This window comes from Schistocerca nitens, chromosome 4, assembly GCF_023898315.1.
Source record: "Schistocerca nitens isolate TAMUIC-IGC-003100 chromosome 4, iqSchNite1.1, whole genome shotgun sequence".
In the NCBI taxonomy this organism is placed as follows: domain Eukaryota; kingdom Metazoa; phylum Arthropoda; class Insecta; order Orthoptera; family Acrididae; genus Schistocerca; species Schistocerca nitens.
In genome coordinates, this window is record NC_064617.1 from 611,673,597 (window position 1) to 611,699,243 (window position 25,647).

Genomic DNA, 25,647 nt, shown 5'->3' on the forward strand with positions numbered 1-25,647 from the left:
TTACTTCTGACCAAAAAGCGATTCTGATAGCTGGAGTCACTGTTGATTCTGCCTTTTGAGTTCTTGTGATATTTTCATAGAAACTTTCATCTCCTAACACATATTTCTTTATTTTGTAACAAAAAGCCAAGTACCAATTTTCATTGATTCAGCTTTAAAAATGTTGCAATGCAATGAAATATCTTCTTAAAAATTTTCAGCTATTATTTCACCCACTTAGGGGCTGAATTTGCAAAAACACTGGATCATTTTTTTTTTTTAAATTTTTAGCCAAGAAGTCAAATACCAGTTTTCATAGATGTAACTTTAAAATGCTTTATTAATTCTTTAATAAGTGATTGAATTTCCTAAACTCCTGAACCACATTTTTTTTATTTCTGCCCAAGAAACTAAATACCAATTTTTGTAGTTTAGCTTCAAAATTACCTTAATAGCAACATATTTTCAGAAATCTTTTCGTCCACTGTTTCACCCCCTTAGGGATGGAATTTTGAAAAATCCCTTCGTAAATGATGCCTACCAGTAGAAGATCAACACCCTCTCCAAATTTCAAGTTTCTTTCCTTAGCAGTTTTGGCTGTGCATTGGTGAGTGAGTGAGTGAGTGAGTCAGTCAGTCAGTCAGTAAGGACATTTCCTTTTATGTATAGACATAGTGTTATGATAAGATGGAGCACATTCATCTGTATCAAAACCATTGTGGATAAATATAAATGTACGACTGGGTCATGTGAGCCAGAAATATCGAAACAAAAAGTAGAAAGATGAGTTATCTATGAACAGCAGTGATAAAGTATTTCATATGTGCTATTTTATTACTGTGTGCAATGTAATTGTAGGGGAATGGGGAGGGGGGGGGGGATCTGAGTAAAATGAAAGTGAGATAAGAAGGGGAGACATTTTTCTGTTTCATGTGCATATTTAAGAAGGGAAAGAATTCGAACTTACCTCCTATATCAGTTGTGTGCATCTTTTTTCCTTGTGCTCTGTTCTGTGTGAATAACAAATTTATGGTTCAATGACTTAAGAGTCTGCTGAATCCTGCATTACTACAGAGTGTAATATTGCTAGTAATAAATGGTTTCCCCTCATATGTTTTTTGTGATTTATTATAATACCATTATTTTTTTACTTTGGTTTTATTTCCACAGGATAAGTTTTTGGGATAATGAGAAAGAGAGACTAGTTCTTCTTTCAAGTGCTACATTAACCACTGTAAAATATGACTTTATTGCCCTGAAACAGCTAGAATACCGCAAAGTTCCTCTAGATCTTCTTGATACTCTTGTTATCGGCGATCTTATCTATCCACCAGGATCTCTTGTTCCGTGAGTATTAAAGATTGAGTTGATTTCATTAACTAACGTGTGTCACAAATGAGACTAGAGTTAAGTCTTGTTATATCTCTCCTGGGACTGAATATTTGTATGATTATTCATATTTAATACTTGTTTAACATTGTTTTCTTGAAACCCCTTTTCCTTTTATGACAGATGAAGGAATCTGTGATTCTAAAATCTAGCATGTCACAAACACCTCAGATTGATTAACAGGACTGATGTTTTCAGGGTGTATACGACCCAGGAGATCTGGGAAAAACCCGGGAATTTTTTTGTACAGGAGAAAACTGGGAAAAACCCGGGAATTTTTTAGAATTCCAGGAATTTTTCATTGTTTAGTTACCAGTTAAATTTTTGTGATTTTGACTGGTAATAACCAATACTGTAACGAAGGATATTACTGTATCCCGCTTCTGCAGAATAATACTGCAGCAACAAAACATGAACGAGAGAAAGAAAAAAAAAGAAAATCAAACTTAAGTAGCAAAGGAAATGTGCCACATACAACAACAAAACACAGTGCTCATACAAGCGTCTGACAACCAAAGTGTGTCAAAGGCTTTGGGAAGAATATGCAGTGCTTCCTAACAACAAATTGCCTCTGATGAGCATGACGTGACAGCTGTTTTTTCATTAGATTCATTTGAGCAGTTGCGGGCGAGCTCTTGCGCATGCGCAGTTGAGTCGCATCTGGCTACAGAAGTGTGGCTGGGTGCCACTATCTAGTATTGTCCCGGTTTGGAAATATCATAGATCCAGGGCTGATGCACAGAACAGTCTGAGTTGTAGTGGGGAGGTGGGTAGTCTCCATGTGACCTGTGTTTACGTTTAGTGATTTTGCTGTTTCCTCTTCGTTTATTGCTCTCACATTAAATGAAAACAAAACGAATTTCTGTAGCCGGGGACTACCAAATGAATTAAAATATGTTCCCATAATTACGGAAGGCTAAAATATGTTGTTAGTTTCTGGTTTTATTTCCACCTTTCTGACAGTAAAGCATTAATCGCCTTGCAGAACAATGAAGTTATTTTTGTCGGTTTGCTAAAGAGATTAGGCTTTTATTAGTCTTTTGCGCTGAGGCAGTCAGTTTATTTGAAACGAAGTGTTTTATTTCACACTGTTGGCTAGTTTCAACTGTTCGCTGCATTTCAAGTGCACATTTTCCATCTTCTAGCTCGTATGGCATTATGCCATAATAAAGATCTAAACATGAGATAATGCAGTACTGGAACTCTAGAAAATTTACATCCAAATCTGGACATACGATTGTGCACTTTAAGGTGAATAATGCATTTTAGTATGGTTCACGAAATTCCGATGCTCTTGAAGTATGCTTTGATGTCTTGTTTCTTTAATGACATAATGTATGATCTTTCATTGTTTTACACTACGAACATGCGGGCTACCTGCGTCATCGTAGCTGCGCAGGCGCAGTGACGCCTGTTATCTGGCGCTCTCTGGTAACTGCTGAAACGAACCCATTTCTAACAGGTCATGGGAAAATATTGCGAATGGTGGTTCGAAAAGTATTACTTTCAAAGTAAATTTCCTTTTACGCAAGATGAACTATGTGCGAGATTGTACAATGAATTTCTTAAATAACAGAGCGAATGATTCTCATTTAAAAATCAACTCTTTGAGGACGACCTTCTAGAAGAATTTCGAGCCCAGAAGATCAGACATTTACGTCATTATTAAAAATTTTACTGGCACATTTGTGTGATGTTTCTTAAAGTGTGCCGGCCGGAGTGGCCATGCCGTTCTAGGCACTACAGTCTGGAACCGCGAGACCGCTACGGTCGCTGGTTCGAATCCTGCCTCGGGCGTGGATGTGTGTGATATCCTTAGGTTAGTTAGGTTTAAGTAGTTCTAAGTTCTAGGGGTTACTGCTCAGTTTTTTAGAGTCATATAGTTTTTTTGGCACTTTTATTTGATGCTTAGTTGACACAGATACCAAGTATTTATCAGCATAAAAAGAGGTACCCATTCTGCAGATTGCTTAGATGTGCTCTGGTAGAGGGTGGTGGGTCAGGATGAGTCAAAAGTGACCTTTTACATCGTGTATTTGTAGTACAACTTGGGCCCACATCAGTGGTGCTGGAAGACAGGCCATATCTCATGCACCAGCTGCAAAGCATTGTAGTTGAGGTGCGAACCCAGGTGTAGCACCACCTTATATGTAGTCATAGACTGTTGAGTGCCACACAGGCCATGGCAGATGGTGCGCAGAGATGTCGTGGGGAGCAAACTTTGGACTGGCAGCACACTCGTTACAACTGGCATTGGATAGGAGGACCTAAGTTCAACCCTCAGCCCATTAGTGATGGCTGGATGAAGACAGAGCAGTGGTGAACTCATGGCCAAGGCTGACACTATGACAGTTGACTACTCAGACTTGGTGCTGCAGTGCAGGTCCAGCCTGGCTGGACGACCAGTATTTATACATGCTAAAATGCGTTTGTTGTTGTGTTGTGGCTGCAGAAGTTACGTATGTCCCTTGCCAAAGTGCCCCTGATTATGATAAACATTGTAACACTTTACAGGAGACAGTAATGCCCTGTGGTCCCCGTGATGCAATGGTGGGTCATCATATTTCTAAAATTGGCCAATCTTACAACACTAAGCCTATCTGCTAGGCTTGTGTCATTACACTCTTTCCCTCTTTGAAGAATTTGACCCACTGATTTCTCCCTGTTGCTGCACCTCAAACTAGTTTATTTTTTTATGGTTTATTGTGGACACATCTGGTCAGTCTTTGGCTCACAACATATATATGAGTCCATCTGTGACACTTTGACAGCTAAGACCCAACCACATTTGAAATCTCTCCACAGTATACATGGTTCCAACCAAGTGACTGCCACTGAAAATCACACTAGTCCCGAGAACAAATACCAGGGCTGTGTTGTCACATTTACACTACACATATGTTCACTTTAGTGGTACACACACAGCTTCCTGTAGCCTTCTCCAAGCTGTCTGTCTAAGGAGCCCACTATCTATTTGGCAGCAAACAGGGGTTTGGGAATCAGGGAGACATCCTACTGCAGTACTCCCACCAACATTGCAAACCTTCATATACTCCCCTTTCCCTGTATGATCTTCCTCGACTCTCTATTTAGCCTGAACAACATATCACTTATCTTCTTTGACTTACTCTATCCTTCAGGTAACACACTATCCAAAAACTTATTATGCTTATCACTGTGTCATGAGGGACTAGCTCACACATTCAGTAAGGAGGGCTCAACCTGAACTATTTACAAAAAGAAATTAATGATAAAGTTTTACTACAGTCACATTTCTGACTGTAATGATCAGGAACTATCTCTTAAACCTTAAACTTCACCCCAATCCCTGTTGAGCATATAATGCAGTCAGTTAGGTAGGTGGTTCTTCCAGAGCTCTTTGATACCACTGATTCACTTATTAAGCCACAGGTGCTTTAACGACTACAAGCCTGTGCCTCTAATACAACTGTATAATATTTATTTGGTCATAATTCTCTGATATCTGATATGTATCCCATTATTCCATACACTGGTTCAGATATTTACCTAAGGCAGATTTTCTGCTATCATGTCGATTGAACTTCGAGGGACCTGGAGCTGTGTTGATGACGCCATGGCTAATGACCCATCTCACATCCGCAGTACGTCAATGCCTTACTGCATTGCTTTGAGCGAGCTTCATGTGATGTAAGGACAATAAACCCAAACCATAAGGTACTGATGAGACACTGATTTACATTTTACTATGCCAGCACTACAGCAATGTGTACTGTTACTTCACTAGAAAATAGAATGAATAGTAGGAGTCTTATTACAGAAATGGAAAAGAAGAAGGCCTGCATATGTCTTGGGCACTCGTCAAACCACTTACTTACTAGCGTAGCCTCATGGAGAACTCTTAAATTCCTAATTCAAATAACATTACTTATAACAGACTATGACTTCAGTCGCCTACTGTTTATGTTCAGCTCAAGTTCGCTGGTACCCATGTCTTCCACACCTCAACCAAATATTCTCCCTACACTGGATGGTGTAATGTCCTCTTTGCCAGTATGCCCAGCTTACCATGTTGTGTGAGTTGGTGCACTGGTCACATGACCTGTTAGGTTACAATATGTACACACAATTGGTTCATTCTGTGGATCCTTCCCAAGAATTGCAACTGAAACTGTGCCTGACATAATTTAAAATTGGACAGTGGACAGTAGGAAGAGGAAAAATCCCTGAACAGTAGTTGCAGTACCACACAGCGATTATAAAAGGCACATGCTGCTACTTTCTTGCATTGCTCTTTGTGCTGCAAATATCGAGCCACCATTGCAGTTGCCATTAGCACTTCTGACACTGCTTGTAGAGTTTGTGGGTGTGTTGTGGTGGAGGATGGTGGGTCAGGGTGAGTCAAATGCTGCTCAGAGGTAAGAATCCTTTTATTAATTTATTACAAACTTAAATCTACATCTTGCATTGCTGGAAGGTAGGCCTTGATCAACTGACTCCACCAGTGAGGTGTTGGGGTAGAACTGCTGTGACTGTGCTTAGTCAGGAGTGATGTAGCCTTGTGTAGTCAGTGGTCCCAGCCATGGCTGAAATGGCTGCTGACAGCAGGACACTTGAGTCATGGTTGGCAGAGGCCAACACTATGACAGTTAACTATTCAATGACTACCTGCTTTAATTCTTGCCCATCCCAGTTGGATGGCCAGTATTTAGTCATACCGAAATGGGTTTCTTGAAGTGTTATGACTGTATAAGTCGCATATGCCGTGTGCCAAAGTGCTGCCAGGCAGACGGCGGTGCCCTGTGAATGTAGTGATGAATGTTGTTGTAAGTGACCTGCAGTGAGGCTTCAAGCCCATCTGTGAAGGCTTGTGTTGTTACAGTTGAAACTCAGCACACCCTGCTGCTTCAGTCATACCTCCTGTAGTATGAGCTGCTCCACCCTCATATGTCTGTACGAAGCACTAGTCCTATGCTGACTAGATTGGGCGTGCCTGGCTTATGGATCAGTGACCCCTCAACATTACAGCTACTGGACCTTCTTCACCACTGCAGGATCAGGTGTACGACTGGCACCTTTTGGACAAGCCTTGTGGACAGCCTCCTGGTAGCTGAGTTTCCTCCTGTATGTAGCAGATATCACCTATTACTCCTAAGTTGTTCATGTCCTGAGTTAACCCGAACACCCAAATCTCCATATCCTTTTTCCTGGTGGGCAATTTGCCTTCCACAATTGTTACACAGGTCTGATGTTCCAGTATCAGTTCATCTGGAGTCATTTCGCTCTGACCACTGCTCTCCTCCATTGAACCTGCTCATCAGATTACTTTCATGATATCCTCTCCCTTCCCCTCCCCCCCTCCCCCAATGGTGCATACCTCATCCAAAGACTTGGAAGGACCTTTTCTGTGGATCAAAGAAAATGGTAGACTCTTCTGTGTTTCAGCATTTGTTTCAGTTCTGGTGGACTTTACCTCTGCTTCATTTTTGGCTAGCTTTATAACTACTCCTGATCAACAGATTGGCTCAATCTATGGCATTTTTGCTCCCAGTATTATTTTTCCCTTTTAACCATCTGTAACTTGAGCATTAAGCCTGTATTCTATATTCCTGCTGCAGACTAGGCCCCGAACGGTCTCTGACGGCTTCAGACCAGCACACCTTTCCCACTTCATTGCATTTCCATAACTTTTGATATTTTCTTTCTTTCCCTCTGCTTTTTACCTGGCTCTCTGCCTCAGATGATACCACAAAAGTCAAACTGGCAGTTCATTCTTTTATTCACCTGGAGAGGCTTTAAGTATTGAAGGAAGAAATGAGCTTTAACATTGATATTTAGTCCCTTTCAGCTTCTCCAAAAATCCAGTCATCTATTGACTACATGATTCCCTTTGGTACTACCTAGGCATAATGACCTATTTTGCAACAGTTAATTCTGTTAGGTAATAATACATGCCCCATTCTCCTCTACACTCTTCGTGTTGACATTCTGTGGGTGCTGCTTGATCCAAGCACATGCTGTTACTTTGTTATGATAATCGAAATTTCTGATTGGAATACAGTGGAAGGAGTAAAGCAAGCTATTCACCTTGTAGCTGAAGCATTGAGTAGCCTATAGTTGCATAAATAACATTAAAAACACAGCAAAGCTTACAGGCAGTGTATGTCTTCAGACCTAACTAGTACAAAAAGACCACACACACACACACACACACACACACACACACACACACAAATACAAGTGGAAACATGATGACCACTTCTACTGGGTGGTTAAATGCTGCCTGGTGGTGGTGTTGCAGGCATTTCATGTGGTAGTATAATCAGAGCAGAGGCAAATGAGTAATTATTCTAGTGATGATACAGGTCTCAAATGGGTAAATCTACTGAGGTAAGAGACTTCCACAAAGGGCAGATTGTTATGGCCTGGTGCTTGGAAGAGTATCTCTGGTTGGATGCTCATATGCTACTGCTATGAGCATCTATGAAAAGTAATTGAAGGGTAGTGAAACCATTAGCAGGCGAGAAGGTGTTGGATGTCCACAGCACATCACATAGTGCGGAGCTCGGAGGCTCATCCACTCTGTAAAACAGGATAGATGGCATTCTGTGCCGGATTTGACGACAGAGTAAAAAAAACACCTAAGTGTTTCTATGTTGACCCGATGACATTTTAAATTATGATTGCAGTGGTCATAGGATTATTAAGATTGGACTGTGGACCTATGGAAAGGTGTCACGTGGTCGGGTGAATCATGTTTCTTGTAACAAAAAGTTTATGGTCATGTTCAGGTATGCTGTCATCCAGGTGGAATAGATGCTTGTACATTTGCCATGCCACAGACATAGGCCAGTTTGGGGACAGTATTATGTTATGGGGGACATTCACCTGGTATTCCATGGAGCCTATGGTAGGACTCAAAGGCACATGTCAGCTATGGACCACGTGGAATTTCTTATGGACCACTTTTCTTCTTGTTTGAAGTCTCCCCCGATGGCAGTGGCATATTCCAGCAGGATAAATGACCATATCACAACGCTGGAATGATGATACAGTGGTTTGAGGAGCATGACAGTGAACTCACATTGTTGTCTTGGCCACCAAATTTTCCTGATTTGAACCTGATGGAACACATCTGGTATGCTATTGGGTGCAAGTGTTCTGTGACTGCAAAACACTGCCCCATAATTTAAGGGAATTACATGTCTTATACATAGGCACCTGCTGTGGTTTTTCGTTCTAAAAGTACACACATCAAAAAAAGTTTTGCATCACCTCGGTTCCGAAGTTCCGGAACCTGTACAGAAAATTGGAATAGAGATCAACATAAACATCATTTCCGCCCCTTCTATTGCTCATGAGAACCACCCATTGCATGTTGTACTACCATACAGCGAGACTTTCAGAGGTGGTGGTCCAGATTGCTGTACACGCCAGTACCTCTGATACCCAGTAGCACATCCTCTTGCATTGATGCATGCCTGTATTTGCCATGGCGTACTATCCTCAAGTTCATCAAGGCACTGTTGGCCCAGATTGTCCCACTCCTCAATGGCAATTTGCCGTAGATCCATCAGAGTGGTTGGTGGGTCATGCTGTCTATAAACAGCCCTTTTCAATCTATCCCAGGCATGTTCGATAGGGTTCATGTCTGGAGAACATGCTGGCCACTCTAGTCGAGTGTTGTCATTATTCTGAAGGAAGTCATTCACAAGACGTTTACAATGGGGGCACAAATTGTCATCCATGAAGATGAATGCCTCGCCAATATGCTGCCGATACGGTTGCACTATCGATCGGAGGATGGCATTCATGTATTGTACAGTTGTTACGGCACCTTCCATGAGCACCAGTGGTGTATGTCGACCCCATATAATGCCACCCCAAAACAGCCGGGAACCTCCACCTTGCTGCACTTGCTGGGCAGTGTGTCTAAGGCGTTCAGCCTGACCAGGTTGCCTCCAAACAAGTCTCTGACGATTGTCTGGTTGTAGGCATATATGACACGTTCATGAGAACGTGATGCCAATCCTGAGCTGTTCATTCAGCATGTTGGGACCATCTGTACTGTGCTGCATGGTGTCGTGGTTGCAATGGTGGACCTCGCCATGGATATCAGGAGTGAAGTTGCACATCATGCAGCCTATTGCACACAGTTTGAGTCGTAACTAGCGGTTCTGGCGCTGCAGTCCGGAACCGCGGGACTGCTACGGTCGCAGGTTCGAATCCTGCCTCGGGCATGGGTGTGTGTGATGTCCTTAGGTTAGTTAGGTTTAAGTAGTTCTAAGTTCTAGGGGACTTATGACCTAAGATGTTGAGTCCCATAGTGCTCAGAGCCATTTGAACCATTTTGAGTCGTAACACGACATCCTGTGGCTGCACGAAAACCATTATTCAACATGGTGGTGTTGCTGTCGGGGTTCCTCCGAACCATAATCTTAGATAGAGGTCATCCACTGCAGTAGTAGCCCTTGGGCAGCCTGAGCGAGGCACGTCATCGACAGTTCTTGTCTCTCTGTATCTCCTCCATGTCCGAACAACATCGCTTTGCTTCATTCCAAGGCTCCTGGACACTTCTCTTGTTGTAGCAATGCAGATGCGATTTAACCGCAGTATTGACTGTCTAGGCATGGTTGAACTACAGACAACATGAGCTGTGTACCTCGTTCCTGGTGGAATGACTGGAACTGATCGGCTGTCGGACCCCCTCTGTCTAATAGGCGCTGCTCATGCGTGGTTGTTTACATCTATGGGCGGCTTTAGTGACATCTGTGAACAGTTGAAGGGATTGTGTCTGTGATACAGTATCCACTGTCGATATCTGTCTTCAAGAGTTCTGGGAACTGGGCTGATGCAAAACTTTATTTGATGTGTGTGTATGAACAAACTATTAAGAAGGTGGTCATAATTGTTCCTTTCATCAGTGTATATGTGAGGCTATTAATTAATAATAGTAAATAAAATATTTGAGTTTTCAAACATTAAATGGCTTGGTCTGCATGCTACTCTCAACATCCTTATTTCAGATATATTACGTAAATGTTGCATGCGTTTTGAACTCTTTAATTACAGACCTTAAATTTTTTTCAATGTATGATTCCTTCCAAGGGTTCAAAATATAAAAGTTAGTTGTGTGAGGGCTTTTTCATTCTGTGCTTTATGAACATCTACATCTACATCTACATCTATACTCCGCGAGCCACCTTACGGTGTGTGGCGGAGGGTACTTATTGTACCACTATCTGATCCCCCCTTCCCTGTTCCATTCACGAATTGTGCGTGGGAAGAACGACTGCTTGTAAGTCTCCGTATTTGCTCTAATTTCTCGGATCTTTTCGTTGTGATCATTACGCGAGATATATGTGGGCGGTAGTAATATGTTGCCCATCTCTTCCCGGAATGTGCTCTCTCGTAATTTCGATAATAAACCTCTCCGTATTGCGTAACGCCTTTCTTGAAGTGTCCGCCACTGGAGCTTGTTCAGCATCTCCGTAACGCTCTCGCGCTGACTAAATGTCCCCATGACGAATCGCGCTGCTTTTCGCTGGATCATGTCTATCTCTTCTATTAATCCAACCTGGTAAGGGTCCCATACTGATGAGCAATACTCAAGAATCGGACGAACAAGCGTTTTGTAAGCTACTTCTTTCGTCGATGAGTCACATTTTCTTAGAATTCTTCCTATGAATCTCAACCTGGCGCCTGCTTTTCCCACTATTTGTTTTATGTGATCATTCCACTTCAGATCGCTCCGGATAGTAACTCCTAAGTATTTTACGGTCGTTACCGCTTCCAATGATTTACCACCTATGGCATAATCGTACTGGAATGGATTTCTGCCCCTATGTATGCGCATTATATTACATTTATCTACGTTTAGGGAAAGCTGCCAGCTGTCGCACCATTCATTAATCCTCTGCAGGTCTTCCTGGAGTACGTACGAGTCTTCTGATGTTGCTACTTTCTTGTAGACAACCGTGTCATCTGCAAATAGCCTCACGGAGCTACCGATGTTGTCAACTAAGTCATTTATGTATATTGTAAACAATAAAGGTCCTATCACCATCCAAATTCTTGTATGAAATAGAAAGATTGCGACTTACCATGTAGATGAGGAGGTGATGAGTGCAGACAGGCACATTGAAAGAAGACTTCTAGATATTATTAGGTATCGGACAAAGTCCTTCATCAGATGTAGACAAAACACATGCACATTCACTCTTGCGTAAAACACATACATATGACCATTGTGTCCCCAGCCACAAAGGGCTGACTGGCTGGGCCTTAGTGCCCATAAACAACAGTAACCTTATGTGTGTGAGTTATTTATGTGTGAATGTGTGTGTGTGTGTATTGTCTACATCCGAGGAAGGACGTATTCCGATAGCTGATAACATCTAGCAGTCTTCTTTCAATGTACCTGTCTGCCACTCAATGTGTTTTCTGCGTTATGAGTAGCAATTTATCCATTTCATATTGTTGTTTTTCCATCATGGATTTTTCATCATTAGACTTCATGTATGATTGATATTTTTTTTTATAAATGTAACTGAGATTGTGCTTCGTTGTGTATGAAAGCCAGTTTAGTATGAGCATTTAAGCCAATTGTAATGGCTTACAGCAATGCCATCCTCAATACGGCAATTATTAGTGTGCTTACAGTAGACGTTCTTGTATTACTGTATTACATTGATGAAAGGGCTCTGTTCGTGTAAAACTGGCTAATATTTGGAGACATTTCGCATATTGGAAGTGTCTTTTAACTTCATTGTTTGTCCCAGCATCGTCAATAATGTGAGACTTACTGAGGGCAGGAGAAAAGAGAAGCAAAGCTGTTTTCACATAGTGTACCTGTACCACTTACAGAAAAGTTGTTCATGGAGTTTGTGTTGCATTTAAAGATTTGAGAGAAGAAAATCATAGACTGACATAAGTTTAAACTCCATCCATTCTACTTATTCACATATTGATGTGGATAGAGTTGGCTAAATTTCTGCCAGTTTATTAGCAAAAAGTTGTACAAAAGTTTTCAACATGATTTTGCTGCACAATAAATTCATTTTAATTGAGTTGCTTTATCTCCAGCTGAATTTAATCATGGGTCTGTTTTTCCCATTCACGTGTAATATATGAAATAATGAACACACCATAAAATGTATACCAGGGGCATTCAATAACTAATGCAACACTTTTTTTCTGAAAGCAAGTTAGTTTTACTCAGGATTCCAATAAACCATATTATTCTCCACTCTTCAGGCCACAAAATCCTATTTTTTGACATAATCTCCATTCAGTGTGATGGCCTTACACCTCCTTACTGGGAGAGCTTGTATGCCCACATGGTACAACTCTACTGCTTGACATCAGCCAAAGTCTTGCTGCATCAGTAACTTCCCCATCATCCACCAAGTGCTTACCGTGGAGTGCCTCCTTCATTGGGCCAAATAGAGGGAAGTCGGAAGGTGTAAGATGAGGGAGGACAGTCAGTTGAAGTTTTGTGAGCTCCTCTCATGTGGGCAGACTTGAATGAGGCCTTCCATCATCATAGTGAAGGAGAACTTCATTTGCATTTTTGTGGTGACAAGCACACTGACATCATTTCTTTAATTTCCTGAGGGTGGCACAATACAATGCACTTCAGAGTTGATTACTGCACCTTGAGGGAGGACATCAAACAGAATAAATCCTTCAGAGTCCCAGAAGACCACCACAGTCACTTACTGACTGAGGACGCGACTTTGAACTTTTTCTTTGGAGAAGAGGTCATTTGGCACCATTCCATGGATTGTTGTTTTGTTTTCAGTTCGAACTGATGAACCCATGTTTCATCACGTGTGAAGATGTTTGACAAAAAATTTTAACATTCAGCCTCATAACTTATAAACAGTTCCACACACAAAGTGTTTCATTTTTCTTTGTGGTCTCCTGTTAGGTAGCAAAGAAGCCAGTGGGCACACATGTTTGAGTACTCCAACTGGTGGACGATTGTATCAGCACAACCAGCAGAGACATCCAGTTGAGCAGCGAGGTTTTAGATTGTGATCCGTAAGTGACTTCAGATGAGAGTGTCCGCATGTCCCAATGTTCCAGGAGTCATAGCTGTTTGCGGCTGGCCAGCACAAAGGTGATTGGGTAGGTTTGCATACCCTTGTTGCGATAATGAGAGATGCCTCGCCAAGTGATTTACCATGCTTTTGTTCATTGGCAGGTCTCTGTAGACATTCTGCAAGTGCCTATGAATAGCTGTGATGCTCTGGAGTTCCGCCAAAAGAAACTCATTGACAACTCTCTGCTTGGAACACCCCTCTATTACAGAAGCCATTTTGAAGCCTACGTATAGCACCGCTACTTGTTGAAACTTCGTGAAACTATAGGGACTGAAGTAGGAATATTCCACGAAGGCCCACAGCAAATACCACATTTTTTTCAACATAAATTGTTGAGAAAAAAAGTGTTGCAGTACTTATTGAATGTCTCTCATTGTTTGACTATGCACTGCATGGAACAAACAGTTTAAAGCACTTTAATTGAATAAATACTTATAACGTGGAGCTGTGTAAGGAGTAGTCCATAAACTAGCTAAAAATGTATGTCTTTCAGCTGAATATAATTAACATATTTAATACATCATTACTTATTATGTGGTGTAACTCATATGCCAAATGTTCACAGTACATTGACAAATAAATGTGTTATTTTTCAAAGCTAAACTTGGAGCCTTCTGTCTCGTGTAACATTGTGTAGCTTTTAATGGCATATTTATCCTGTGGGTAATGTATTTCCTGATGAATGAAGCATTAAAAAAGTTACTTAATATGCAAAATTAGGCTGTATATTTTAAAGCACTTGTTATCTCCTTGATAAAATGATTCCTTGAAAATCATAATGCTGATGGGAACCATAGTGCTAGTTTACACTGATATTGGTCTGTGCCATGAAAACAAATTAGTAAAACTTATGGCTCTCAAGAGTCAACCAAAGGCAGTATGTTACTATTAACTGGGGGAGAAGAAATTGTAATACTGTTTTTGGATAATGAAAGACATAAGAGTAACAACTTGCTGGATTGTTGAGTCACTTATTTGTTGATATTTACCAGTAAATTTTCTTTGGTGTTGAAAGACTATGGTTATTTATAGTGCATAATGATGTGAAGGAGTGAAATGGAAAATAGAGGTAGTGCAAAGACTGCAAGAAAGAGACTGCAGGGTGTGAGTTCAAGATGAGTGAAGTGGGAGGGTCATGAGACCAGAGATGGAGGTGGATGTGGGACAGGCTGGTAAACATTGAGGCAGGAGGACTATGGGATCAACAGATGTGCTGCAAGGACAGTTCTCATCTATACAATTCAGAGAAGCTGGCATTGTCAAGAATGTTCAAGATGGTAGAGGCTGTGAAACTGCCATTGAAGATGAGCGTATTGCGCTCAGCAATATGTTCTGCCATTGGGTGATCGACTCTAGAGATGGGAAAACTGAAACACGTAACTGTTTCAATACAAATGAAACAGTACAATGTAATGTTTCGATACGCTGTTTCGAAACAGTGAAACAGTTTGTGTTTTGTAATCTAATAAACCTACACATTTTATCATCTTGAATGTCTACTATATAAGTATATCCATATAAACACAAATGAGGTGCGAGAGCGCTAATCATATCGCAGAAAGTATGAAACTATCACTTAGGCGTCTTGGCAGTTTCGTATTTCCTGCAGCAAATGTGCTGCTTTTGTGTCGTGTGACGTTCATACTTTTTAATTGGCTGAGGACAGCCATAGCTGAAGATAGAAGAACCACCATGAACGGAACTGGGGCGCAAACTGCAGAAACAACAGATATGCTACTGGGATTCCCATATTCCATTAGTATGGGTAATATACACATCCTGCTAATTTCCATGCACAGAAAGGGAATCATTGTGGATAATAGGCACAGTGACTATAGACTCACAAATAATGCCAAATAATTTGAATAAATAACAAAATATAACAGAAAAAAATTTTGTCTTTCAAGGTGTTTCGAACCGTTACTATAAATTCACCATGCTTCCCAGCCCTTCCCATTCACCATTACACTATCAGCGATAATGTCAAACAGATTGCTTGCAATTATACCTACATCAGATTTATGTATATGTCAAATAACTGTCACTCTACGCCTTTTTTTATTCAAAATGTTGTAGGCTTACTTGCGTTTCTTATGACTACTGTACATGAACAGAGAAGCATATGTTATAAAAAAAGTGTAATTTAACTGAATGATTTTCACACATTTATTATTTTGAATGTGAATAGTATGTGTTGTTTTATTGTTTGGTTTGTGTTTATAAAGCAGATGTTACGCCATTTCGGAATAGGACAGTCAGCTAGAAACGAAGCTTTGTCTTTGGATATCTTAAGGTTCATGCTATTGCTTGTCAAAAAGATTTCGACACTCTTGAAAGTGTTTCACGAAGTGGTATGTTGTGTTTCAGTACCTGTGCCAAGCCCGAATCTCGTGCGACACAGAGTGGAATGAAACATCACTGTTTCGATACAATTAGTCCGTTCCAAGCACAGGCGGACTGAAACAGCCTTATTTTGAAACAACGATACAGTTTCTGTGTCTGGCTCGAGATTGAATCTGGTCCGGTTATCCGAGACAGGGGCGGAATGAAACACCACTGTTTTGAAACAGTGAACCACAGCCGTTCTGAAACACTGAAACAGTTCCACGTATCGATACACTGTATCGAAACATAGAAACAGTGGCCAAGTCTAATCAACTCTGCTTTTGGCCACAGTTTGGATTTGACCATTCATTTGGGTGGACAGCTCGTTGGTGTTCGTACCCCCATGCAATACTGCTCAGAAGTTGACAATAGAGCTGGTATATGACACGGCTGCTTTCACAGGCAGCTCTGTCTCTGGTACAGGGTAGGATAAGTCTGTGACAGGGCTGGATATTAGGATTTGCTGGTGGTTGCATTGGACAGGTGTTGCACCTGTGTGTTCCAAAGAGGTATGACCTCTGGATAATGGTTGAGACCAGATATGACATAAGGATGGACTAGGAAATTTCATGTATTGTGCGAGTGATGGAATACCACTGTAGTAGTTGAGGGATGATTATGAGTAGGATGGTCGCCATTTCCATACAGGCAAGTTGCCGAAGCCCAGAAGAGGATATGGTTACAGTGCTCCAATTCAGGATGATGGTGATGCTCTTTTACAGGTATTCCTGAGAATGTATGACACAGGAATCTGTTTATGCACTAGCTTTTGGGGTACAGTGTGTTCTGTGGACATCTTGGTAAAACCTTCAGCTTAATAGTTGAGGGATTGCTTGTCACTGTAGATGTGCCATCCACAAGTGGCCACACTATGTTAGATGTTTTAGAGCGGAAGGTAAGGCAGTCATCAAAATGCGTGTACAGTTGATGGTTAGTGGGCTTGATGTGAACTTGGGGTTTTATGGAGCCATTGAAGAAGTGAAGGCCCAAGTCCAGGAAGGTGACACAGTGAGCTGAGGAGAAACAGGTGAGGCTGACGAGAGAGAAGGTGTTGAGACTGTAGTGCAAGGGATCTAAATCGTGAAGGTGTCATTAATGAGCCTGAGTCAACGAAGTGATTTGGGATTTTGAGCAGCTAGGAACATTTGCTCTAGATGGTCCATAAACAGGTTGGCAGAATAGGGTTATATGTGGTTTCCCATGACATGTAGTCATGCAGGTGTTTGTGTTTATAAGTTTGTGAGTGTATGTGTATTTTGTAGCTCTGAAGAAGGATTTGTCTGAAAGCTAGCAATCTTTTAGTCTTGTTTGTACCCTTGTTGACATCTTGAACCTTCAGCAGTTTGGGATTTGCTACCTCTTACTCCTTCTGTTATTTATGTTTTACCAAAGACTGTAATATTTCTTTTGTATGTTTTGTATAATGAATGTATTCTTGTTGTAAAAATTCAACTATAAGTTTGTCTGTAATTGGAGTCAGTATCCTACACGAGGTAAAACTGGAAATGATGTAGCAGTTGTCTGCTAGGTAAACATTCATGTTAATACCAGAGGGTTATCTGAAATATTACTTTTTCACCTACATAAAATTTCATTCAGAAAGTTGACTGTTACAAAATAGGTTACTCCATCTTATAATGACTGTTGCTATCTGTCTGCCTGTCAAATTTCTGGTGTGGCTGGATTGTACTTTGCCTTATTGTAACTGTGTGGCTAAAATGTATAAGTTGTGTTATGTTTCTGGCTTACATTGTGTTTATAGTATGTGGTGCATGTGTGTAGGAGGCTGAATGGTCTAGCAACGGGGGTTGTCACAGTCGTGAAGGGCTGTCTGCTGCGACCTCTGCAGGAACGCTGGTCACACACAGCATCTGCAGAGTTCTGTGCTAATCCATTTGACATCCATAATTTTGAGCCCAGGTACCACTGTTCGTGCTTGGGCACTTGTTTTTCGTAGATAGTGTGATGACATTTGTTACTGCTAACTGCTTGCAATTACATAGAAAACTTTAGACTCTTATTTTGCATGGAAAAAAAAGAAAATCAAGCTCTAAGATTTATGTAAGTGCTGTAGTCTGTAGTTGGCGTGCAGCTGCATTAGCTGTTTTATCATTCTGAAAATTTTAGGATGTCAGCAATAAGCAAATACGAGGATCAGCATTCATTCACTTGCAGTTGATTGATGTGTGGCCTGTGAGGGACATTTAATAGTGCAGAGAATTTCACTAGTGTTTGAGCTACTGACCTTTCTCCAGTTTAAGTGAACTCACCCACACAAACATCCACAGACATACCAAACTCAACCACCCATATCTGCTGTTACACCTGTATGTTGCAAGCCACTCCAAGTGTTTGATAAAGGATACTTCTAGTATCATTATCTTTTGCCCGCTTCCCTCTTCCATTTGTGAATGACAAGAGAGAAGAATGGTTCAATAAAATCTTCTCAGTGTTCAGCGACTGATTTTAAGTCCTGATGATAGTGGTGACAGTTATCAAAAGCTCAAGTGTTAGCTATTGATAGCTCAAGTGTTTTATTTGAAATGACATGGCATGTAAACCAAGATGATTTTATTGAACCATGCCGCTATGAAAGACTCTGAGGACAGGAAGAATGGTTGTTGGTAAACCTGAGTTTTAACTCAATTTCTTACATGTACTTGTTGGGGTCATTTTGCAAGATGTAAGTCAGAGGAAGTAATATGTTGCCCAACTGTTCTTGAAATGTTCTGTCTTGGACTTTCAATTCTCTCACACAACCCCTATATTATAGTTTTTGACACCAGAGTTTGTTGACTATCTCCGTAAGGCTTTCGCACTGTCTAAAATATGCTGCTCTTCTTTATCTCTTCTATATACAACCTGCTAAGAGTTACAGACTGATTAGCAATATTCAGGAATCAGTTGACCAAATGTCTTAGAAGACACTTATTTCATAGATAAATTACATTTCCTTAAGAGTCTTAAAATGTTTCTCAGCTGTGGATCTGCTTTTCCTTCTTTTTGTTTTACATGGTCACTCCATGTTTAGGTCACTCTCGATTGTTACTCTGAGGTAATTTACAGCAGCTACAGTTTTCAGTGATTTCTCGTCAGTAATGCAATCATATGGTTGATGATCCTTTTTTTTTTTTCATCCGTTTATGCACAATATGTTAACATTTATTTACGTTCACGGTCGACTGACAGTCCTTGTACCAGTTATTGATCCTCTGCAGGTCGTCTTGCAATTTACTACAATCTTTGAGATGGCCTCATGGAACTTCTGAGATTATCCACTAGATTATTATACACAGTCCAGTCACATTAATGTGGCACCTGCCTGTATTCAACATCACTGTGCTATAACTACTCACAGACAGCAGGTGGCAGCACTAACAATGGAGGAGGGATGCAGGAAACAGTGCAGTTGTTGTTGTAATGTGGAAACAGAAAAAATTATCCGACATCGATAAGAGAATTTCAGGCCAAGTTAGGAAGCATTTCCAAAATGGCTAAGTTTGCTAAGTTTGTAAACTGTTTACATGCCGCCATGGTTACTGTGGACAGCAACATGGCACTATCCAAGCCCAGCACTGGGGAACTGTGGTGCGCCAACAGGCATAGATGATGGGTAAACAATGGCTGTGGAGTTGTGTACAAACAAATAGACATGCAACTGTTGAGGAACTGATCATCCAGATGAACCAAGGGGCTACCAACAGTGTTTCCTCTATGACCATTCAGCAGACGTTGCTGTGTGTGGGCCTCCACAGCAGGTGCCTGGTTCATGCACCCACACTGACTGCTGTTCATTGGCAACGAAGGCTGGAATCTGCATGCCAATACCAGAATTTGATGTCCAGCGGGCTGAGTGGCGATGGGTGGCCTTTTCAGATGAATCACATCTTATGCTCCATCTGACAGATGGCTGTTGGTATATACGATTGTCAGAAGGGGCCAGGCTGGAGAAGGGAGCATTATGGCCTGGGGAATGATTTTTGTGGCTCATTCTGGAAGGCAAAGTAGATCAACACAAGTATGCTCCTATCCTCGGAAATCACATCCATCGTGAAATGCAATTTGTTTTTTATTTGGCACGATGGCACCTGCCAGCAGGTTTGTGGAGTGTGTCGGGCAGCTTGCAGAGTACATGCATGGTTTAAAGAGCACAAGGATGAGTTTACCACACTCCCCAGATTTACATCAAATAAGACTCTGTGCAGCCACCTCAGTTGGGCTGTTCACACATGGGTCGTCAACTGAGCAACCTAGTGCAGCCTGCCACAGCACTGGAGTCAGCATGGCTCAAAATTCCTAATGGTACTTTCCAGAACCTCCTTTACTCTCTTCCTGCTTGTCAGCAGGGCAAAAAAAAAAAAAAATGGTTATTCAGGCTTTTGACAGATGGTCACATTAATCTGATTGGAATGCATATACAAGTTGATTAAAAAAAACATAGGAACTGGGGGTTGCAAAGGCCTTCCACACTATGAGGCGACTAAATGGTGTTGCAATTATTTAATCGCATGCTTGAAATGGACGCCTACTGCAGGAGATGCTCAAATTTTGTCTAGATGCATTGAGACATGCCTGACATTGACGCTGCATTGAACGGTGCACCCTTTGAATGATAGCTGATCTATCTCAAAGACATTCTGCTGCCACAACAATCCTGCCCACTAGGTCCATTGGCATTGTAACAAGTGTTCAATACACAGGGTGCTTCAGACTCCCCCAAAGAAAAAAAAACAATTGGGGACAGTTCGGGTGATTCTGGTGGCCATGTGACTGACATACCGTGACAAATCCAGTGACCGGGAAAGGTTGCCTGCAGATGTGCCCTCACTTGTCTGCTGAAAATCCTGGGGCTCTGTCGTACTGAAATCAAATGCGAATACAAATAAGTATGGTACATCATTCAGCATGTCCAGAACACACGTTAGGGATAAATTTTGCATTGTGAGGCATGCCTGCATGTAGCATGAGGGTTCATATCTGCCCATGTATACAGGTTGTGAACGGTCATCACACCCTTAAGTGGGAACGCAGCCTCATCAGTGAAGGGGACACATACTGTGAAACTTCGGCCTGCACCCTTTCGGGAACACTTTCTTCCACTGCAACTGTCCAGGTTGTTCATTGGCAACCAGCATCTGGCTTGTGTGCATGGAATGAGCCGGCCTCGCATAATCAGCAATGCAGCACCTTTGTGTCAGGATATTTTGCATGATACAGTCATACGGCTTCTCGTAGATACCAGTTGGTCACACCATAAATCAAATGCAGCTTAGCCATTTTGTGGTACATGTAGCTAACCATGTTACTCCCAACAATTCCACGGCGTGAATGGCGACAGTCTCCTTGTGCTCCACCTTTCTTGGTATAGCAATACCTTGTCATGACTGTAGCACATTTTCATGGCATTTGTGGCCACCAGTTCCTATTTGATTACTGATCCTTGGTGTAGGTCCGATGTGCCCTGACAGTTCGCAAACTTTTTTTTCAATCACCCTGTATATGCTAAACAGTAATGGTCCTGTCATACTTCCTTGAGTAAAGTAAAGGTAAGGTATAGATCTGTGTTCTGGCCCTAGATTGGCCGATCAAACCCGATTAACTGCCTTGTAATCCTCTGCCAGTAGCATCATTGGATGCAGTATGGAGGGACATGTAGTCAGCACACTACTTTCCCAGTCATATTCTGGTTCCTTGACCTTTGAACCTCTACTGATCAGTTGAGTAGCTCCTCGGATGGTCTTGGGAGACTGACTGGATCCCGTACCAGTCCTTCCACCAGCAAAAAATCCCTGGTAGTACAGGGAATTGAACCCGGTCCACCTGCTTGGCAGTCAGCTCCTCTGACCCCTCAGCTACAGAGGCGGACATACAAAACTGTATTTCAGGTTCATGAAAGCTTCTCATGTTGCTCTCATTATACTCTTTTTCACTTCATTCATGTTTTGTTTGTCACCTAGGCTTTGAGTTTGCTTAAATCTGTGATGGTACTCTCTTTGTTTTCGTAATAACTTCCTATTGCAGCCATTGGACCACTGCAGTGACACTTATTTATTAGATGTCTTTAATAGTCTGCAAACCATATATTTTCAGTTGCTGTTGCTGATGATAGTTTTATAGATTCTGTTAGCTATGACAACTGTAACACTAGAAATGAGAGCAAATAATGAAATTTTATTTATTGTGAATAAACCGTATGGTAGAAAGAATATATTATTACATTTGTAGGTAAAACATTTTTTCCTAAAAAAGAAAAAGAAAGAAAATAGCCAGAGGTATGGCCCTAGCATGCACAGCTCAAAATGTCAAAGAAATGACTACAAACCATTAGAAAACTTTTGTTTGATGTTATCCTGTGAAATCTTTAAAAAATGAAAAGGAAGTATGAGGGTTGCCCTGAAAGTAAAGCTCTGCATATTTTTTCTCAGCCAAAAACAATGCTACAAATGTGAAATGTTACATATGTATTATTTGAGGTCTCTTGAGTGAGCACACCAAGTTTCCGTCACTTCTGACAGGTAGTGCAGCTACAGGACAGTTTCAAAATGGTGTCTATAGGTGATGGACGTTACAAGCTACATGCTATCATTGAATTTCTCACTGCAGGGAGAGAAACTGTGGGGGACATTCACAAATGCTTGTGCTAAGTCTATGGAGCATCTGCTGTTGACAGAAGTACAGTTAGTTGTTGGTCATGGAGGGTGAGGTCATCAGAAGTGTGGTTCGGCGGAGCTCCACGATTTGCAGTGGTCAGGGGGACTATCCACGACTGTCACACCTGACATGTTGCAGCAAGCTGCTGATGTCATTTGCGAGGACAGATGCATTACGACTTGGCAGTTGGCGCTGCATCTGTTAATCAGCAAAGGAAGTGTGGATGCAGTTACCTGTACTCTTGGATATTAAAATGTTAGTGCAAGATGAGTCCTGTGGTGTTTAACAGTGGATCACAAATTGCACAGAAAAAACATTTGTCTTGATTTGTTGCAACATTTTGAAGCAGAAGAGGAGGCCTTCTTGTCCCGGATTGTGACAAGTGATGAAACTTGGGTTCACCATTTTTGAGCCTGAAACAAAATGACAGTCGATGGAATTGTGCCATTCTCAATCCCCACAGAAGAAAAACTCAAAGCAACTGCTTCTGCCGGTAAGGTCATGATCACCGTGTTCCGGGACTGTGAAGGTGTGATCTCATTGATGTGATGCCAAGAGGCGGTACCAGTAATTCAGAAGCATATGTCAACAAAACTAAAGACACGCTTCCAGTGACTTTGGCGAGATTTTTTGCTGCAACATGATAGCTCTCTGCAAGTCTGAGAACTACTGAACACATTGCAAAACAGGGTTGGACAGTGTTATCCCATCCACCCTACAGCCCTGACCTAACCCCCTTGGACTTCCACTTGTTTGGGCCATTAAAGGATGCCATTCATGCATGCATTACGACTTGGCAGTTGGCGCTGCATCTGTTAATCAGCAAAGGAAGTGTGGATGCAGTTACCTGTACTCTTGGATATTAAAATGTTAGTGCAAGATGAGTCCTGTGGTGTTTAACAGTGGATCACAAATTGCACAGAAAAAACATTTGTCTTGATTTGTTGCAACATTTTGAAGCAGAAGAGGAGGCCTTCTTGTCCCGGATTGTGACAAGTGATGAAACTTGGGTTCACCATTTTTGAGCCGGAAACAAAATGACAGTCGATGGAATTGTGCCATTCTCAATCCCCACAGAAGAAAAACTCAAAGCAACTGCTTCTGCCGGTAAGGTCATGATCACCGTGTTCCGGGACTGTGAAGGTGTGATCTCATTGATGTGATGCCAAGAGGCGGTACCAGTAATTCAGAAGCATATGTCAACAAAACTAAAGACACGCTTCCAGCGACTTTGGCGAGATTTTTTGCTGCAACATGATAGCTCTCTGCAAGTCTGAGAACTACTGAACACATTGCAAAACAGGGTTGGACAGTGTTATCCCATCCACCCTACAGCCCTGACCTAACCCCCTTGGACTTGCACTTGTTTGGGCCATTAAAGGATGCCATTCATGGAAGACATTTTGAGGACAATGAGGAGGTGATTCTCAGAGTGAAGCACTGGCTCCACCACCAGGACAAGGATTGGTACCAACAGGGCATACACACCCTTGTTTTGCCCTGGAGGAAGGCCATAGTACAGAATGGAGATTACATGGAAAAATAGGGTGTGTAGATAAAACATCATTCTGTCGTGTGTGTCATTCTCATTATGTTCAATAAAGAATTTTTGAAGAAAAAAAATGTGGTGCATTACTTTCTGGGCAACCCTCATACTTTAGCAAAGGCAAAAGTGAAAGGGCAAACACTACCTTCAATACACATACAGTGGCAGGCATGGCAGTGCAGCTGTGGTGTGTACCGTGTTGCGGCATGTAGAATGTCTGTCTGTATGAATCGTTTTATTGTGTTAATGCATTGTAAAGACATGCACACACTGTGTAATGTATCGTACGAGTGTGATGAAGCTTGTTTGTGTACAATAAATCTTTGGATGTAGGTGTAGTTTAATACTGTTTGTGCAGTATTTTAATGGAACTATCAAAATATACACTGAAAACAATTTGCAAGGATCTTGATGTATTAAAATGCACGTTGTTAGCTTACCTCTGAAACTTCCTTTAAAATGAAGCAGCATGCACATATGTAATAGCAGTTCTCTCTGGTGGTAAGGTTCTATTAATTGTTCATCTGTTTTATCAGAAAATACATCTCACCTACACACACAAACTACAAACACACGGTATTAAACTGCCTTTGGTTGGTAGAGCTATAAGTTCCAGCTAGTAAGCTCTCAGGGCTATCTTTTTATTAAATACCAAATATAGTTCCTTAGTAAAATATCCAGCTATCGTGGATTACATTCCAGCACGAACAACTGTATGTACCATCTCATGATATTTGAAACTTTTCTCGATAAATATTTGCTTTCTTGAGGTATTGATAAAACATCGTCTTTGCCACAGATTCTATGAGCACATACAAGATCGATGGTTTACATAAAATTCCTTGAAATTAAGAAAATTACCTGTCTACTCCGAAGGAGTATTATTAGTATTTTTTCTTAACAAGTCTGAGTTGAATATTATTTATCAGTTCAGAAATATAGTGAAATAACATTATCAGTCTTAAGATGGGAACAACAATATGAATAACATCTGCGCTTCTTGCGCTTTATTTAAAATATTCACAGACACTTCTTAAAGCATAGGCTGGTGGGGTTACCAAATATTTCAATAAGAGAGTACAAAATTAGATAAATTTCATCTATTGTTTGAAATTACCAAATTACACTTACAGCAATCACGTCTGTCCTCCAGCACGCTCAAGATACATCATCAGCAATCAAAGAAGAAGAAGAAGAAGAAGAAGAAGTAGTGAGAACAAAGCAAAACAAATCATCAGAGCATTTGTTCTTACAATGACAATGATCATAGATATTAGTTTCCCATATGACTGTTCTTTGTAGATCATGACGTATTTAATTAATGTTTTTCATAATATTTTTTTGAAGAAAGTTTGTCATTATCAGTTCTTGATGCTTTATAACTCATAACAAAATTTTTCATGATAAATAAAGTTCACTTTGATGAAAGTTTATGGGACAAGTGTCTGCTCCAGGAGGCAAGCAGTACACAGCGATAGACCAGCCTTACAAAATTGCAGATATGCAGCTTTATTTGAATACAGTGCACTGAAACACAGTGATACCTATCGCCTGAGGATGACACAGTGGTCAGTCACCACCATTAGGCTTTCCAGGGCCTGTTCGGATGGA

General features: G+C 41.2%; 1 protein-coding gene across 2 annotated transcripts in view; it reads left to right on the top strand.

The window, feature by feature from the left end:
- The window catches only part of LOC126251464 (tumor protein p63-regulated gene 1-like protein), a 132,890-nt gene that overhangs the window by 20,319 nt on the left and 86,924 nt on the right, over nucleotides 1-25,647 (top strand). Inside the window, exons 3-4 of one of the 2 annotated variants that reach the window (XM_049951898.1) lie at nucleotides 1,150-1,326; nucleotides 17,622-17,759. In XM_049951898.1, the coding sequence (XP_049807855.1) occupies nucleotides 1,150-1,326; nucleotides 17,622-17,759 (315 nt within the window). The remainder of the gene's footprint in view (nucleotides 1-1,149; nucleotides 1,327-17,621; nucleotides 17,760-25,647) is intronic. The other variant, XM_049951899.1, reaches the window with a different exon arrangement.